The 19,358-nt window shown below is 46.6% G+C and overlaps 2 protein-coding genes across 9 annotated transcripts in view; one reads left to right on the forward strand and one right to left on the reverse strand.

Annotated features, from left to right (window-relative positions):
* The window catches only part of ERICH1 (glutamate rich 1), a 123,058-nt gene extending 105,692 nt beyond the window's left edge, over nucleotides 1-17,366 (reverse strand). For all 5 annotated transcript variants that reach the window (XR_003999497.1, XR_003999496.1, XR_003999494.1 and 2 more), the window contains exon 1: nucleotides 17,255-17,366. Coding sequence is in view for 1 of the 5 variants with exons in the window: in XM_030555543.1 (XP_030411403.1) it covers nucleotides 17,255-17,276 (22 nt within the window). In the remaining 4 variants the exon portion in view is untranslated. The remainder of the gene's footprint in view (nucleotides 1-17,254) is intronic.
* Nucleotides 17,367-17,528: 162 nt separating this feature from the next.
* Nucleotides 17,529-19,358, forward strand: part of DLGAP2 (DLG associated protein 2) — a 674,215-nt gene continuing 672,385 nt past the window's right edge. For all 4 annotated transcript variants that reach the window (XM_030555545.1, XM_030555544.1, XM_030555547.1 and 1 more), the window contains exon 1: nucleotides 17,529-17,793. Coding sequence is in view for 3 of the 4 variants with exons in the window: in XM_030555544.1 (XP_030411404.1) it covers nucleotides 17,776-17,793 (18 nt within the window). In the remaining variant the exon portion in view is untranslated. The remainder of the gene's footprint in view (nucleotides 17,794-19,358) is intronic.

A 19,358-nucleotide genomic window follows, 5' to 3' on the forward strand; every position in this document is an offset into this window, starting at 1 on the left:
TTCCTCCTAGAGTGAGCCCTCCTGTCTCCTAATAATTTTTCATTCTCCTCTCAGCCCAGAACAGCATGCAATTTTCCATTCACATTCCTTGGATATTATATAGAGTGCTTATGATAACAAGTCATGTCTAACTCTGGGTTCTCTCCCCAGGCCCAGGTGGCAGCTGGACTTAGATGGGCTACTGTTGTACAATTTTAGGTGTGTTGTTGCATTTGTGCTGTTCCTGGATGCTAACATAGCAGTTGTGCAGATTTGGGTTGGGATGAGGACACTACATGGCAAGAAAAGGGCTGCAGTTTGTTTCAGATGTAAGCTGTATCCCAAATATCCTTATCTTGGCCACTTCAAGATTAGATTGCTGAACAACAACAAACTGTGCATGGGGTGATGGATGACTACTTAGAAACTGAAGCTAAGGCAGTTTGCCACAACCTGTTTATTAAGTGGAGTCTCATATTGGGAGTATGTTATAGCAGATCTTTAGGATTTCCACTGACAGGCAACAGGCTTCTAGGTAGAATTACTATTCCTAGATTTTAAGGCCAGAAGATCATCTACTCCGATTTCCTGTCAGGAAACAGAATTCCATCCAGCTACCCCTGTACTGAACTCCAATAACTTGTGTTTGGCTAAAGCATTTCTTCTAGAAAAGGCATCCGGTCTGAACCTGATGACATCAAAAGATGGAGAATCCACCGCTTTCCTTGACAGTTCCAATGGTTAATCAACCTCTGTTAAAGATTTGCACCCGCTTTCTAATTTGAGTTTGCCTGGCTTTGGGATCCAGCCAATGGCTCTTGTTATGCATTTCTCTGCTAGATTAAAGAGTTCTTTAGTACCCAGTGTTCTCTCCTTGTCATGGTACTTATACATGATAGTCAAGTTACCCCTCAATCCTCTTGTTGATAAGATGAGCTGACTGAGCAATTTTAAGTCTTTCACTAAGGCATTTTCTTCAGCCCTCAAATCATTTCTGCTCTTTCCTGCACCTCTCCAATTACTCAGTCTTCTTTTTAAAATGTTGACACCAGAACTGGATACAGTATTCCAGTGTCCATTTCACCAGTGCTGTACATAAGAAGTAAAAGTCACCCCCTACTTTCTACTCCTCTGATTATACATACAAGGACAGCATTAGATCCAGTGGCGGAATACCATATGGGCCAATGGGGCCCAGGTACCTGGCCAATTGGGGAACTCTGAAGGGGTTCACAGCCACTGCTCCTCCTCTCTCCCCCCCATGCTTCTCCTCCTCTTCCCCTTGCGGCCTTGCCTCCAGCCCAACTAGAGAAACCTGTGTGGAGGTGATGAGCAATTCCCCCAGCCCCCAGGCAGAGCTGGCTGAGTGCTGCTTGTTCAAGCCTCATGCAGAGCTGGCCCAAGGCTCCCGCCCCCCGATGCTGGACAAAGGGCCCTCCCAGCCCCACGCTGGACTGAGCCCCCCCACCTAGAGAGTGCAACGCTGGAGCGAGCCCCTCCCCTCCCCACCAGGTACGGAGCTCACCTCTCCCTGCTCCCCTCCTTGGCAAGATATTGCTCTGAGCCCTCTCCCTTCTCTCCCATCCTCATGTAGCACTGAGCTCCCCCAAGCCCGTCTCCCACCCATGTGAGGCTGGATCGAGCCACTCACTGAAGCCCTTATCTCCCCTGGGCAGGGCTGGCCTGAGTCACACCGCTCATAACCACCCTGTCCCAAGGCCCACCACTCACCCCTGCCCACTCCTTTTTGGCAAACTGGACATTTTTGCTGTTTGCTCTTGTCAACTGGTGATCAGTGGGCGAGAGCAAATGGGACAAATGCCCAGTTTTCCCAAAATAGTCAGGACATCTGGGGCCAAAATGGGACATACAGTCATCCTAGGTCAAGGGTATCCAAACTATTTTAGTCACACACACCCCTTACCCGGTTCATGTCCCCTCTGTCCCTGAGAACCAGGGCAGGAGCGGGGTCGGGGCCCACAGTAAGGGGCTGTGTGGCTGGGAGAAGAGCCACAGCTGGGGCTAGGGGGAGGGCTGTGGTGGGGCCATAGTGAAGTTAGGGGAAGGCTGGGGCCTGCTATGTTTCCCCTGAACATTCCTCTGCGCCCCCTAGGGGGTGTGCCCCACAGTTTGGGAACCACTGCCCATGGCTGTGATAAGAGCTGCCCAGGGGGCCCGGGCAGATGTGGGGAGCCCTGGAACCTGCACCTGCCTTGGGCAGGGGGCCAGAGTGCTAGATAGCAGCTCCCAGCCCTTGTCCCTGTCCCTCTCAGGACACGCCACCCAGGGCAGGTGGAGGGACCAGGGCTCCCCACCTAGGTCAGCTTTACCATTTTTTCCGCCCTAAGCAAAAAAGCTGCTCGGACTGTGCCACCCCAAGAATGGATGGAATGCCACCCCTTAGCATGTGTAGCCCCAGGCATGCGCCTCCTCCGCTGCTGCCTAGAGCCAGCCTTGCTCCCCACAGTTGTCCAGGCTCCCTGGGGAGCTGTTACCAAGGCCTGGCTTCTGGGAAGGGGAGGAGCAGGGAGTGGGACCTCACGCCGGGGGTGCGTGGGGGGGGGGGGAAATGTGGACAGCCCAAGTGTTCTTTGTTCCCAGTGCCCCAATATATCAATCTGCCTCTGAGTAAATCTTTTTTGCCATAGCATTGCACTGGCAGCTCATGTTTTGTTGCTTGTTCGATACAGTCCCTAATTCTTTCCAGAGTCACTGCTTTCCACCATATAGTCCCCCATTCTGTAATTGGGCCTGCGAACCCACATTGGCCTTGGCACAAAGTTGCAAATGGCTGGAGTCCAGATTTCCTGTGAGATGGTAATACTGTGCATTGCTATACTGCTTCAGAGGTGAACAGAAGTTAACAAGGGGCGTTCTGGAATCCCAGTCATTGGAGTTGTTTTTAAGAAAATGTTAGACAAACACCTCTCAGGGATGGTCTAGGTCAGGGTTTCCTCAATCCAAAGTTGGATCACCAGCATGTCCCAGGGGGCTGGCGGGGCTCGACTCCCTGCCCCAGGCACAGCAACCTCTGGGGTTCTAGTGCCACTGAGGTTTAGCCCAGCTGTCATGATAATGCGGGGCCATAACCACAGCAGGGCAAGGGGCGCAGCCGCCCCAGGTGCAAAGCCGTGGGAAGTAAAAAACGGGGCAGTAGGGGGCAGAGCCCCAGGGCCCTCCAGATTTCTGACCTCCATTTAGCAAAGACATTTTCAGACTGTTTGAAATGAAGACACATACTTGCTACTGCCCAGGGGAGCATCTCATGGCAGTCAGGCTCCGGGGGCAAAGGCTGGCTCCAGGGAGCATCGTGCTACCAACACCATCCCATTTTTCCACATCCCCGACTTTGCACCAGGAGTAGCTGCCCTGAATGCCCCGCCGTAATTACGGGGTGCTGAAACCCCAGAGATTATAACACCCAGAGTGGAGAGCCAATCCCAGCCAGCCTCACAGCACAAGTGCTGACACTGTAGGGCACTTAATTATATTGAGAGACTTTGTCTACTGGACACCTATGAATACAATAAATTAAAAAAAAAAAAACACACTTGCTACCATTTTGAATGTCAATTACATTACTATTGGGAGGGGCTCTTTTAGCAATTATAGGTTTCTTCCTTTTTAATCCATGTCTGAATTTTGGATGATTTCCTCCTTTAGTTTGTCCACATTAGTTATTTTATACTGTTTTTGTAATCAATATATCCTTATCTCCTCTCTGTCCCCAGTGGTATCCACAACACCTATTTTAGCATAAAAGTTGATCTTATATTTCCAAACAGAATATATGAATTCTATACATTTTCATTTTAGAAAATATTCACCATCATGCAAATCAAGAGTCATGTTAAACTATAACAAAATACCCAAGTTACAATTATTTTTACACACCTTCTAATGAGTACATTGTACATGTGTGTTTGCAGAAAGACCAAATAATTTAGGTTGATACAAGGGTCATTTACGGTCAGATATTCTGGAGTGAGAACATATAAGCCTTTTTTAGTTCCCTGTGCATATTCTGCTTCCTTATACAGCCAATATCTGCCCCAAATAAGGCAGGTTTACAGAAGAAAAAAAAAAGTGATCATGCCATTAAAGACTATAGTCATACTCATACATAGTGAGACAGAGACCTTTTCCCCTCCTTCCTAATGCAAGTCATTTGTGTTTTCTTAACTCATTTTGGTGCATGACTATTCTTTCAGCTATCTGGGATGGTGGACGATGAAGATACAAAAGGAGCACTTAAAGACGATAAAGTCACTGTGGAGAAATGAAAGGAATTCTTTCCTTCAGTCTTCACGACTGAGGATGTTAGGGAGATTCCCAAACCTGAGCCATCCTTTGTAGGTGGCAAATCTAGGAATTGTCACAGATTGAAGTGTCACTAGAGGTGGTTTTGGAATTAACTGATGAACTTAACAGTAACAAGTCACTGAGACCAGATGGCATTCACCCAAGAGTTCTGAAAGAACTCAAATGTGAAATTGTAGAACTATTAATTATGGTTTGTAACCTGTCCTTTACATTGGCTTCTGTAGCCAATGACTGGAAGACAGCTAATGTAACACCAATATTTAAAAACTGCTCTAGAGGTGATCCTGGCAATTATGGGCTGATAAGTCTAACATCAGTACCGGGCACATTAGCTGAAACAAGAATAAAATTGTCAGACACATAGAAGAACACAAATTTTTGGGCAAAAGTCAACATGGTTTCTGTAAAGGGAAATCATGTCTTACTAATCTATTAGAGTTCTCTGAAGGGGTCAAACATGTGGACAAGGGGGATCCAGTGGACATAGTGTACTTAGACTTCCAGAAAGCCTTTGACAAGGTCCCTCACCGAAGGCTCTTACATAAATTAAGTCGTCATGGGATAAGAGGGAAGATCCTTTCATGAATTGAGAACTGGTTAAAAGACAGGAACAAAGGATAGGAATAAGTGGCACATTTTCAGAATGAAGAGGGGTAACTAGTCCCCAGGGTCAGTCCTAGAACCAATCCTATTCAACTTATTCATAAATGCTCTGGAGAAAGGGGTAAACAGTGAGGTGGCAAAGTTTGGAGATGATACTAAATTGCTCAAGATAGTTAAGACCAAAGCAGACTCAGGCCATGTCTACATCTAAAATTTTGCAGCGCTGGTTGTTACAGCTGTATTAGTACAGCTGTATAGGGCCAGCGCTGCAGAGTGGCCACACTTACAGCAACCAGCGCTGCAAGTGGTGTTAGATGTGGCCACACTGCAGCGCTGTTGGGCGGCTTCAAGGGGGGTTCGGGGAACGCGAGAGCAAACCGGGAAAGGAGACCAGCTTCGCCGCGGTTTGCTCTCGCGTTCCCCGAATCACCCTGCAAACCGCAGGGAAGGAGACCTGCTTGCTCGGGGGTTCGGGGAACGAGAGAGCAAACCGGGAAAGGAGACCAGCTTCGCCGCGGTTTGCTCTCGCGTTCCCCGAACCACCCTGCAAACCGCAGGGAAGGAGACCTGCTTGCTCGGGGTTCGGGGAACGCGAGAGCAAGCCGGGGAAGGAGACCAGCTTGATTACCAGAGGCTTCCTCAGGTATGCTGGGATACCTGCTTATTCCACGGAGGTCAAGAAAAGCGCTGGTAAGTGTCTATACTTGATTACCAGCGCTGGATCACCAGCGCTGGATCCTCTACACCCGAGACAAAAAACGGGAGTACGGCCAGCGCTGCAAACAGGGAGTTGCAGCGCTGGTGGTGCCCTGCAGATGTGTACACCTCCTAAGTTGCAGCGCTGTAACTCCCTCACCAGCGCTGCAACTTTCTGATGTAGACAAGCCCTCAGAAGAACTTCAAAAAGATCTCACAAAACTAAGTATTAGAGGAGTAGCCGTGTTAGTCTGGATCTGTAAAAGCAGCAAAGAGTCCTGTGGCACCTTATAGACTAACAGACGTATTGGAGCATGAGCTTTTGTGGGTGAATACCCACTTCGTTGGATGCATCATTAAGGTGCCACAGGACTCTTCACAAAACTAAGGGATTGGGCAACAAAATGGCAAATGAAATTTAGCTACAACTAATAAGGAAAGATCTTGGAGTCATAGTGGATAGTTCTCTGAAGATGTCCACGCAGCGTGCAGCGGCAGTCAAAAAGGCAAATAGGATGTTAGGAATCATTCAAAAAGGGAGAGAGAATAAGACGGAGAATATCTTATTGCCTTTACATAAATCCATGGTATGCCCACATCTTGAATACTGCGTACAGATGTGGTGTCCTCATCTAAAAAAAAAATATACTGGCCTTAGAAAAGGTTCAGAAGAGGGCAACTAAAATGATTAGGGGTTTGGAACGGGTCCCATATGAGGAGAGATTAAAGGGGCTAGAACTTTTCAGCTTGGAAAAGAGGAGACTAAGGCGGGATATGACAGAGATATATAAAATCATGAGAGGTGTGGAGAAAGTGAACAAGGAAAGTTATTTACTTGTTCCCATAATATAAGAACTAAGGGGCCACCAAATGAAATTAATAGGCAGCAGGTTTAACACAAATAAAAGGAAGTTCTTCTTCACACAGTCAACTTGTGGAACTCCTTGCCTGAGGAGGCTGTGAAGGTTAGGACTATAACAAAGGTTTAAAAGAGAAGAACTAAGCCACTAACGGACTTAACCTCCGTGAATTTATCATTAGCCAGGATGGGTAAGGAATGGTGTCCCTAGCCTCTGTTTGTCAGAGGGTGGTGATGGACGGCAGGAAAGAGATCACTTGATCCTTACCTGTTAGGTTCACACCCTCTGGGACACCTGGCATTGGTCGCTGTTGGTAGACAGGATATTGAGCTGGATGGACCTTTGGTATGACCCAGTAAGGCCATTCTTATGTTCTTATGTTTTGTTGTTGTTGTTGTTTTAAACGACATATCTAACAAAAATACACATCATGCTGCAAGTAGAGGGCCAAAGCCTAAACTGTCAGTTCTGGCTAGGTTATAGCCTAGATTGCCCATTATTTGCTTGGTTATGAAAAGATATATTATGCAGATTACATTTTAATAACTCCTCACCCTCATACCATCTTTCACCAAACCCAATACCTATTAGCCAAGAAGATCCACATTTTCTACTACTATTCACACAGAATTCCTTTCAGTTTGTCTTTCCAGGATCTGTCACTCATGAGAAGCTCAAGTGGATGGATCTATTTTTGTCACTGCATTGGATTACAGACCGGCTGACTATAATAGAATTTAGTTAGTTTTTGGGACTGGTGTAGTGTGAATATGTGCTATGTAGCACAAGTGTACTGTGTCAGCTTCTTTTTCAGTCAACACTACTTTCTCTGTTACACTTAATACTCCATGACAGAGGGGTACAGGTGTCAGAGACTAATGTGATTTAACTCCAGTGTGAATTTAAGCCAAAGGTCACAGGTTGAAGTGAAAGTGCAGGAAATACCACACTGCCATAAAGATCAAAATTTGGTCACATTGGGAAGTTACAAGTCTTTACGGAAACACTTGGATCAGTAGTGACGAACAGCTTTGGTCAATGAGGAAAAAAATCTTGGCTGCATTTGAGTTAACAATTCACTTGTTTCTTCCTAGAGAAAATGATAGGAGTTATACACTATGAGAACTGTATTATTAAATATTGTCAAGAATGGTATTGGAATTAATATTTTAAATTATTATTATTATTAATACAGGAAATCAAATAGTAATTTAACTATAAATTCCTTTATTAATTCCAAAGGCCAAATGGTACGTTATGCGATTGCTTTAAACATGCCTAAAAATCCTAAACAATTTACTACATTTAAACAGTAATAAATAATTTAAAAGTATCTGATCAAGATACTGACAAATGGGCTAAGAGGTGCTTAGACCCATGCTGGTAGGCTTCAGTGTGGTCAGGTAGGTATTAGCAATGAACCCTTTAAGAGCTGACTTTTATTCCTTTTAATAAACAAGTGATGTTATTGCCAGTTACTGACTTCAGCTAAAAACCAATTTAAGACAATTTACCGTTATGTCCAGTCTTAATCCAGATAAGATTTATAACCTCCTTTCTCCCAAAGACCTTTCTTCCCCCTCCTTCTTGGTGTCCAATTGTTTTTCCATTGCACCATAGTTCACATAGATATGTGGGATGGGAAGGTCACTGCTGGCTCAGTTTAAGACAGATTCTCTTTGATTGCAGATGGTTTTAAATCAGTCACTCTTATCGGTTAGAGACCTTCTTTTTAGAAACTTCCTCTTATTACATTAGTTATTCTTTGAACCAGACATCCTCCCTACAGCCTTAAAAACATTATTTTCAAGGCCTTCTTTCTTCTTACTAGTCAGGGCCTTTCTTTACAACACATTTCCTTAACCAATAAGCTAACTTTATTTTTTAAATTTTATACTTATCCCTAGCTCTAACAATCTGTAGGATAAGTACTGTTACTATTTTTTGATTTATGCACGCAAAAAATAAGTGGTCTGAAGATGTTCGTCAGTTCTTTCAGGATTCTGTTAAGAGTGCCTGGTTAATGTCAATTTCCATTGCATTGCGGGTAGAATTATGAGCAAAGCCAGCTGTCTCTCTGGCCAGAGCAGAATCCTAATACACACAATGGTATTTCCAAAGTACTGAATATATGGCATTTTAGTATCTATGCTTGCTGTAATTGTCAAGCATGACTTTTAGAGTTATAGACTTTAAGGTCAGAAGGGACCATTATGATTGTCTAGTCTGACCTCCTGCACAATGCAGGCCACAGAATCTCACCCACCCACTCCTGCAACAAACTGCTAACTTATGTCTAAGCCACTGAAGTCCTCAAATTATGGTTTCAAGACTTCAAGGTGCAGAGAATCCTCCAGTGAGTGACCTGTGTCCCATGCTGCAGAGGAAGGTGAAAAACCCCCACAGTCTCTGCCAATCTGCCTTGAAGGAAAATTCCTTCCCGACCCCAAATATGGCAATCAATTAAAACCTGAGTATGTGGGCAAGACTCACCAGCCAGACACCTAGGAAAGAACTCTGTAGTAATTCAGATCCCACCCGATTTAATATCCCATCACAGGCCCATGGGCATATTTACCTGCTAATAATCAAGGATCAATTAATTGCCAAAATTAGGCTATCCCATCATACTATCCCCTCCATAAACTTATCTGGCTTCAAGACTAAGCTTGATATGTCTTTTGCCCCCACTGCTCCCCTTGGAAGGCTGTTCCAGAACTTCACTCCACTGATGGTTACAAACCTGAGTCTAATTTCAAGTCTAAACTTCCTGATGGCCAGTTTATATCCATTTGTTCTTCTGCCCACACTGGTTGCAGGAAAAAAAATTCCGATGCGTAGAAAGAATAGTAAATATGGCAGGCGACCAGCTTGACTTAATAGTGAAAACCTTGCTGATCTTAAATGCAAGAAGTGGAAGATTGGACAAATGACCAGGGAGGAGTATAAAAATACTGCTCAGGCATGCAGGAGTGAAAGCAGGAAGGCCAAATCACACTTGGAGTTGCAGCTAGCAAGGGATGGTAAGAGTAACAAGAAGGGTTTCTTCAAGTATGTTAGCAACAAGAAGAAAGTCAAGGAAAGTGTGGGCCCCTTACTGAATGAACGAGGCAACCTAGTGACAGAGGATGAGGAAAAGCTAATGTATTCAATGCTTTTTTTGCCTCTGTCTTCACAAACAAGGTCAGCTCCCAGGCTGCTGCACTGGGCAGCACAGTATGGGGGAGGCGGTGACCAGCCCTCTGCAGAGAAAGAAATGGTTTGGGACTATTTAGAAAAACTGGATGAGCACAAGTCCATGGGGGTGGATGTGCTGCATCCGAGGGTGCTAAAGGAGTTAGCGGATGTGACTGCAGAGCCATTGGCCATTATCTTTGAAAACTCATGGCGATCCAGGGAGGTCCCCGATGACTGGAAAAAAGCTAACGTAGTGCCCATCTTTAAAAAAAGGAAGGAGGATCCGGGGAACTACAGGCCAGTAAGCATCACCTCAGTCCCTGGAAAAATCATGGAGCAGCTCCTCAAGGAATCAATTCTGAAGCACTTAGAGGAGAGGAAAGTGATCAGGAACAGTCAGGATGGATTCATCAAGGGCAAGTCATGCCTGACTAACCTAACTGCCTTCTATGAGGAGATAACTGGGTCTGTGGATGAGGGGAAAACAGTGGATGTGTTATTCCTTGACTTTAGTAAAGCTTTTGATACGGTCTCCCACAGTATTCTTGCCGGCAAGTTAAAGTATGGGCTGGATGGACTATAAGGTGAATAGAAAGCTGACTAGATCATTGGGCTCAAGGGGTAGTGATCAATGGCTCCATGTCTAATTGGCAGCCGGTTTCAAGCAGAGTACTCCAAGGGTCGGTCCTGGGGCCAGTTTTGTTCAATATCTTCATTAATGATCTGGAGGATGGTGTGGACTGCACTCTCAGCAAGTCTGCAGATGACACTAAAGTGGGAGGAGTGGTAGATACGCTGGAGGGTAGGGATAGGATACAGAGGGACCTAGACATATTAAGAGGATTGGGCCAAAAGAAACCTGATGAGGTTCAACAAGGACAAGTGCAGTTTACAAAGTCATCCAGATCTTCCTGTATGATATCCCGGTCCTTCTCTGTATTGGCAATACCTCCCAGCTTTATGTCATAGACTCACAGACTCCAGGACTGGAAGGGACCTCGAGAGGTCATCGAGTCCAGTCCCCTGCAAACGTTATTAGCGCACTCCCACTTTTTGTGCCAAGGTTAGTAATAAGAAGACTAAACAAATAGTTGGAAACTCATGTTCCCCAATTAAGGAGTCTCTTTAAAGATTTTTATTAGATCAGGCTATCTTGTCATATTATTATCCTCCAAACTTATGGAACTGTATAGCCTCACAGCCTTAATGACTGGATGCCAAGAGAACTATAACAAACTGCCTTGGAGCTAAACAGTGATTAACCCTTTTGCAGTAAACTAAGAGGATGTGTGATGCCCTGTACCTCAGGGTAACACCCAGCACCTCCATGTTCATTCTTGTAAAATGACCACATGGTATATAATGCAAAGTTTGTCCTGTCATGTCAGATGTCTTTGGAAGGCTCATGATGCACTGAGCATGGTTGTTACAATAATAATTATAGGTTATAATTTCATGTATGTAGTTATGAGGCTGAAAATGTATCCTCATGGCTTAAAATAAACTCAGGCAAAAACTCTCCAGAGCAGAGAGGCAGTTCACACCTCATCAGGGTAGTTATAAGACAAACCCAGCCTCATAGGAAGAAAGGAGACTGGCCTAGGCAGCAACAAAAGGATCTGTTGGACTCGTGAGTCACCCCGCTTCTTTTGGCCAGTTTGAGACTGTGATGAGGTAATGCTTACCTGACTCTGAAAGGGGTGGGGAGGCACGAAGCCATATAAGCTTGTAGTGTCCAGCAGGCATAACTGGACACTGCAAGACAGAGGTTCCTAGGGTTGTGTCTGGGACTGGAGATATTGGCTAGTGTCATTCAGTTGCACAATCCAAGGAGCAGTTACATGTCAGAGGCTGTTCGTGAACAGCCCAGGAGTGGGGGTTCTCACAGCAGAGCAGATTAAGATTGGCTCAGAGTCAAGGATTTGAGTGAACTAGTAGATCACTGGTCCAGATAACACCAGAGGAGAATGTCAAAGGCATATCTTAAAAGGTATCATTTTAAATCTCAATTTGCTAGTCAGGATCATTCTGACAAAATTGCAGCATCACTCTGTAAAGTTATAAGAATTCCCTGTATGATTTTAACACTGTGTTCCAAACCCCATAGCCCTGCCCAAGCAGAAGTCAGCAAACAGATCTGCCCTAGCCAAAGAAATGTGTGCTCTGCTTAATTTGCATTTAAGCAGCAAACAGAGTCATCAAGTGGGAAGGGAAACAAAGAAAGCTCAAAAAAGTGTAGAAGATGTCTGAAACGGAAGTGTCTGAATAACTATTTGAGATAATAAACTGGAATATTATTCCGTTTAAGAAATAACAGACTTTAGATATTTTGTACTCTCCAGGAGGGCTGGGCAGAATAGGACATACATTTCCGGGGGGATAGGGGGCAGGGGAGAGAATCTGGTTACTGGTGCTGTGTTAGGATCATCCTGCAAAATATCCAAGGCTTGTGAGAGCCAGAGTGTAACCCAGGTGTGGCTGAGAGGCTGCAGTTACACAGACACTCTGCTTGTGGCTTGGATGGTGGAAGGCTGTTTGTGTGTGGCTCAGGTGGGAGCTACTTCACCAAGGCACGGGTGACCCAGCTGCCCATTAGTCTGGATTGTACTGTGGTATGTTATAAGTTCCTAAAGCATCTCTTTTAGAAAAAACATCTAATCCTGATTTTAAAAGAGTCAGGGATGAAGAGTTTACCATGACCCATGGTAATTGTTCCAATGGCTAATTACTATCACCATTAAACATTTATGTCTTATTTGCAGTCTGAAAGCACGTTAGCTAATCTGAGTTAAAAACACATTTATTTATTTACTTACTGCAGTGTAGATACAGCCTGTCTGCGTGTGTTCCTTGGGTAGGGGGTCCAGATATCCTAATTTTATAGGGACAGTCCCAATATTTAGGGCTTTTTCTTATATATATACACCCCCAACCTGTCCCAATTTTTCACACTTGCTATTTGGTCACTGTCATAAACAGATAGTTAAGGGCTAATAGAACAGGAGTATTTCATGTCTCTTTTGCCTGTAAAGGGTTAACAAATTCAGTAAGCCTGGCTGTCACCCAACCAGAGGACCAATCAGGGAACAGGATACTGTCCAATCTTGAGGGAGGGAAGTTTTTGTGTGTGCTGTTAGTTTTTGGTTGTTGTTCTCTCTGGGTTCTGAGTGACCAGACATGCAACCAGGTTTCTCTCCAATCTCTTTGATACAGTCTCTTATATGTCCAGACTAGTAAGTACTAGGTAGATAAAGCGAGTTAGGCTTATGTTTGTTTTCTTTATTTGCAAATGTGTATTTGGCTGGAAGGAGTTCAAATTTGTATTTTGCTGAAAGGATTTTAATTTGTACTTGTACACTTAGGCTGGGAGGGTATTCCCAGTGTCTACTGCTGAAAGACTCTGTAACATATTCCATTTTAAATTTACAAAGATAATTTTTACTGTTTTTCCTTCTTTAATTAAAAGCTTTTCTTGTTTAAGAACCTGATTGGTTTTTTATTCTGGTGAGACCCCAGGGGACTGGGTCTGGATTCACCAGGGAATTGGTGGGGAGAAAGGAGGGAAGGGGGAGAGGAAGGTTAATTTCTCTCTGTGTTAGGATTACTTTCTCTCTCAGGGAGAGTCTGGGAGGGGGAGAGAGAAGGAGGGGGGAAGGTGGATTTTCCTCTCTGTTTTAAGATTCAAGGAGTTTGAATCACAGTGATCTTCCAGGGTAACCCAGGGAGCGGAAGCCTGGGAGAGGCAACGGTGAGGGAAAGGGCTTACTTTCCTTGTGTTAAGATCCAGAGGGTCTGGGTCTTGGGGGTCCCCGGGCAAGGTTTTGGGGGGACCGGAGTGTACCAGGCACTGGAATTCCTGGTTGGTGGCAGCGCTACAAGTACTAAGCTGGTAATTGAGCTTAGAGGAATTCATGCTGGTACCTCATCTTTTGGACGCTAAGGTTCAGAGTGGGGTTTATACCATGACAGTCACCCTATCCTTGGTCACCCTGCCAGCTCTTGCTGACACTCTCTGAGCAACTTCTGGGCATTCACTGAGTTGCCACCCTTTTCTAGGCCCAGGGTCCTCTAGCGTGTTCTCTTTGATCTTTCTCTTCTCAACCCTGACAAGACAGCTTGGGCACCAGAGGACTATAAGCTTGGCTATAATATTTGAGTATTTGTTGGGATGCTCTTTATTTAGAGCATTGTTTTATCTTTCCTACTTGGTTCCTCTGACAATCCCTTTTGACCTAACTCCACAACAAGTAACCTATCATGAACGCACACAGACATGCAGCATATTAACAAAACAGATAAGCTCATCACACACACTAATGCTGTGTGTACCAGCCTCATGCCTCTTCCCTCCACTTCCAGCAAACCTCTCTGCCACAGAGATACTCTTGTTTACACATTGCTTTGAAGAGACAAAGATTCTCTATTAGGTTAAGATCTAACTGTGGGTTTCCACAGATATTTTAGGTGATGGGTTCTCTATAAAAGCCTAGACAGGCTAGGTTCCATTTCTCTTCTGATTCCCCACGTTAGTTAGCTGTTCGGTAACTACACATTGGCTTAGACACAGTTTAAGGAGACTATTTATTCACTGATTTAAAGTCTGATGCTGCGATCACGAATTTGGAAGATTTGGAGCACAGTCTGGGAAGTGAACATCTCACTGTAATGTCTGACCTGACATAGCAATACCTTAACATGATGTTTCTAATGGGAGCAGTACTGAAAATTGTAAGATGAAAGGTACTCAAAATAGGTTTCACCATTTAAAATAAAAGAATTTGACAGATGCTCAGAAAGGAAACAACTTATCGCACAAATTGCAATATCTTTTCTGCTTGAAAGAAGGACAGTCTTGTGATTAAGAACTAGACTGAGATGGAAACAATCTGGGCTCAGTTTCCAGCACTGGCAGACTACATGTGTGACTGTGGCCAAGCAAATCACTTCATATCTCAGTTCCCAAACTGAAGTGGGAATAGTAATACTGTTTAAATTCACAGAAGTGCTATGAGATAAATTGTGTTCTGAAGTGAGCAAATACTATGGTAATAGGCATAGGAGCAGTTGGACTTTTATTCTTTGCGGCCAGGGGTGGGTGCATCTCCAGTCAGGCCAATGGAGCCACAAGTGGAGAGGAGGCAAATTCAATGCCTGCCTGAGGCTTGCAGTTGGGGGAAGGCGGGCAGGCAATGCCCACTGCAACTCGACGTATGCACATGTAGGTCCTTATAAGTAACAAGATATATAATGCTTATGCACCCTGGTTTATTGTATGAGCATTATGACTGATGGGTTCAATATTTGTTTTTAAAGAGGGAGCAGGAAACATGTATTTTTCCTAGGGAAGAAACTCACTCAATTGTCTTTATTTTACAAGAAGCTAAATAGATCACATTTTAGGCAAACAGTGCAGAGATGGGGGGCATATAAATATTTTTAACAGCTGGAGAGTTATACACCCCCTGCTTCACACTGAAAATTCCTCCAAAGTAAGAGGATTGGGACTTTCCTGCCTTATTTGTTCTACTCCTATCATACACAAAACCAGATGTTCCAAATAGACACTTCTCCCTTTCAACTGTTACTTAAATTTCTTTTTCTCAATAATATCAGATCATGTGAGAGAAGATGGGTGTAAGAAATATCAATTCTTTGGGCATTAGTCTATCAACGTTGTCTGCATTACCAAGACCGATATCAAGAGTCTCAGGCCAGCCTCTATAGGCTAAAGCTGCAGCTGTCTTCAAGCAGTAGCTGGTTCTTCCTTATGCTAAGAGGATGATAAAGAAGCAGAGCCTCAAGAGTTAATCCTTTAGAACACTGTCTTATTCCCTTGTTTGATGGAGAAGAACCTGACATACATGGACTGCAGGAGGTTCTATGAAGCAGGGGCTCAAACAGGATCCCTTCCGTGATTCTCTGACATGATTCTATTTCAGGATCCCTAACATTGCATTAAGTTTATATAATTCCTGTTTTGTTTTTCCAAATAAATAAATACAATCCATAGTTATCTGGCTAGCAGAAATTGCAAAGTCTTTGCTCGGAAGGGGATAGACTTGTAGAGCTTACAAGATCAAGAACCAGCCATTGTATACTTAACTAGCGGCATATACAAGCTCATCATGCATCTCTGCACATACACACTTTACAAGATAAAATATTCTACTGTTCATACTCCATATTAAGTTTTAAAACTGATAAACATTTGTGAAAAACAGCTGCATTTTAGAAGCCTAGCAATTACACTGTTCCATTAGGATTATTTAAGTGCAAAGCTTCAACTTTCAAAGTTCAGATTTTTAGAATTAGGTACGTACACACACAAAACAAGCTCCACAAACCAAAAACCCCTCAAACAGGAAAAAGTCCCCAAAATGTTGTAACTTCAACTGCATAAAACAGCTCCAAGCATTTGTGCACACACACACTCATCTTGAGGACAACAAAAAGCATTGACTGTTTCAGCCAAAAGTGAGAGAGGTTTTTTTTGGGGGGGGGCGGGAAAGAGATTGTTAAAATGAATTTAGAAAGGGGTTGCATAGAAGCATTACACAACCTTAACAGGAATTCAACTTCTGGGGTGAAAGGAAGAAGCAGCAGCAAGTGCACAAGAGAAGGGTAAATTTTGTCCAAGAACACAGGTATAAGCACCTAGTCTTCTAAAATTACTGCAATCTTCAGGAGCACATAGGGCAGGCAGAATCTTGTTTTAATGGCTTGCTGAATATCACCGTTCACTCTCCCTCCCCCACCCCCAAAAAATCCTGCAAGGCACTTTAATTACACAAGGGCAATTAATAAGAGCATCCAGAGGCTGCCACACGTTCATCTACAAATAGTCTATCCTTGCAGACCTAAGTGTCACACGCTGGACAGGACACTCACACACCCAGCTCCCTGCCTGTCCATGCTGATCTGCATACTTCGTGGAATTTCGTACATGCAGCAGGTTTTTGCTATAATTTTTCCTCCCTGCTACCAGGATTTGTTGTGCTGGGTCTTCAGGCAGCCTCTCCATGCTAGCTCTGGGCCCACGCGGAGCGGCGGCAGTAAAGCAGCAGCAGCATGCTGTCCCTGGGATGGGACAGAAGCTTTGGCGGGCGCGGGGAGTGGAGAGGTAGAGCAGTGGCTGTTCCAGACCACCACCGAACCTCGCAGGCACTGCAGGCAAACCCCAGACTCTGCCAGCTGCCCAGAGCATCCCCTAGGCTGCTTCAGGTGCGATCCTCTTTTCACCCATCCTCCCCTCAAGACAGCACAGGCTGCTTCAGTCTCAGTCCCCCGCTCCAGCCTCCCCTTCCTGGGCTACTGGACTCCTCCCACCAGTAACAACCCCCATGCAGCCCCCAGGCTTCCTCCCCGCTCCTATTCCCTGGCCCGAGGGCTCCTCGCCCCACTCAGCCGTCCAGGCTCCCTCCAACACCTGCTGCCCACTAGCTCCCCGTCCGGCTCCGCACCCGCTTCCCCGGGGCAGGGCTCACTCGGGAACTTTTGAAGCGTTTCCCGGACCTAGCCGCGCAGCCCCCGCAGCAGTGGGAGAGTGCAACCGCCGCCCCCCAGCGTCCCGGGGCAGACCAGGGACCCCTGAAGCCAGCCCGGCCCCCCAGCCGCACCTTCCCTCCTGCCGACAGACATAGATAGTTCCGCAAGCAGCTCCGGCCACGGCGCACGGCCCAGAAACTGCGCCCCCGCCTTCCGCCTTTCGTGCTCGGTCTCCTGCCAGCCGCGCCCACCCCGGCCGGGGACGGCGCTTATTGGCGCTGCCGGCGCAGAGGCGGCCCCCGCCGGGGCGCACAGCGGACCTTCCCGGCATGGCGGCTGCGTCCGGACGGCCCCGCGCCGCGCCTGCCAGGCTCCGGCCGGGGGAGCGCGGCTGCGCAGAGCGCGCGAGCTGTGGGTAGAGCGGGGTTTGACAGCTGCAAGCTCAGCAGCAGCCCCGGCGGCGGCAGCGCATGGCTAGCGCGAGGGGAATCGCAAGCGGTGCAGTGCCCCGGCGCGTGTGACCGCTGCGCGGGGAGAATGTTATACACACTCCGCTCCTCCTCCGCCGCCACCACCTGCCCGGGTTTCCGCCTCACCTGACCCTCCAGCCCAACATGCAACCCGGCACCTGCTAAATCAATAATGTACTAGAATGTCAGCGCTGAAAAAGGTAAGGACACGATGATGGGTATCGTCTGTCTCATGCCGCTGAGCGCCCCGGGCTGGGGGCACTGCTGCTCCCGGGCTCATGTAGTGTGGGAACCAGTGGACACAGTGGCAGGATTTGCAGGACTTGGGGTGTAAGCATGAAGAGAGGGGAGTGAGCGACTGGGCTGAGCGTGGGTCTTAGGCTGCAAAGTGTGACAGACTCTTGTTAAAAACAATGAGAAGTGCAGCTGCTGAGCGCGTTTGGGGGCGAGGGTACAGCTGCTGCTGGGCTTGTTTTGTGGGAGCAGCTAATCCTGTTGGAATAGTGGGGGCGGTGTGGCTGTTGGGAGCGGGGAGTGCATCTGGTGAGGTGTCAGGGGGTTCTTGTGGCATTCTGGTCGTAGCAGGAGCTGCTTTGCTGCTGTCGGGTTGGCGGGGGAGGAGGGCATCTGCAGCTGTGCCTCAGGAGGGCAATGTTAGAGAGCGGCCGCAGGTGCTAGCCGGGTTGTTGCAGGTCCTAGGGATGGGGCTGCTATTGTTAGGTATCGGCGTGAGGGTTGCAAGAGGGAGTCTTTCTCGTTGCACTGCGTTGGGGTCGCATCAGCTGCTGAGCCCCGCTGGGATGTTGGGTTTGAGCAGCTGCTGCTGGGGTGGTTGGTTGTCGCTAAGCTCGCTCCGGTCCCAGCACTTCTGTGCTGATGAGGATGCAGCTGATTTTGGGGGCTGCCGCTTCGAAGCTCTCTGGGCTGCTGCCGCCGCTGGGTGTCCAAGGTGCTGACCGGCGGCACAAGGTGTGAAGCCATCAGCTGCGGCTGTTCTTGCAGAACGCAAGAGTCGGTGACAATTGCGCTTTTTGGCCCCGCGTGCAAAAGTGGAAACCATTCAGCTGACTGGAGCGTGAAACGGGCTGAGGGGATTTGCGATTAAAAGAAGCATTGCACAAAATGCGCGCGCGCGCACCTTGACTAGAAACACACAGAGAACATGTTAAACGTGTATGTTACAGACTGACCGGCCGGGGGGGATCCCCCTCCCGGATTTATTTCCATGTAGTGGGGCAGAGCGAGGCTTTTGGCTGGAATGGAGAATTGATGTGTGGAAAGGGGGACACCGTGCATCTGGTTTCTTTGCCTGGAAGGGAGGAAAGTGCTGTAAGCGAGGATGGTGGGTTTTAACAGACCATCATTTTAAGGGTTGCTATGTGAGGATGAAACCAGAGAAAAGGCTAGTGTAATCAAGCCTCCTCCTCCACCTCCTCTTCGTGGTGTACTGCACTGGCGGCGGCGCTTCCCTAACGCGGCCAACAATGAGTATTGGTCCTGGAGCAACGGCTTGGAGGTGGGGGAATGCTGGGGTGGGTGAGATTATCCCGTGTGTGGAGGTAATTGATAAGGGGCTCAGCCCTGGACAGGGGTACCATGGAGAGGGCTGCGCAGCATGCTGCTAAAGTGAAGGGGGCGGGCAGGGACGAGAGAGAACGAGCTCGGAGGGAGTTTGGATTTGGTGAAAAGGGGGAGATCCATTTCCCTTGCTTTGATCGCTCAGTCCGGACTCTTTAAGAAATGGAACCGAGATGCTGCTGGAGTT

This window comes from Gopherus evgoodei, chromosome 3 (genome assembly GCF_007399415.2).
Source record: "Gopherus evgoodei ecotype Sinaloan lineage chromosome 3, rGopEvg1_v1.p, whole genome shotgun sequence".
In the NCBI taxonomy this organism is placed as follows: Eukaryota; Metazoa; Chordata; order Testudines; family Testudinidae; genus Gopherus; species Gopherus evgoodei.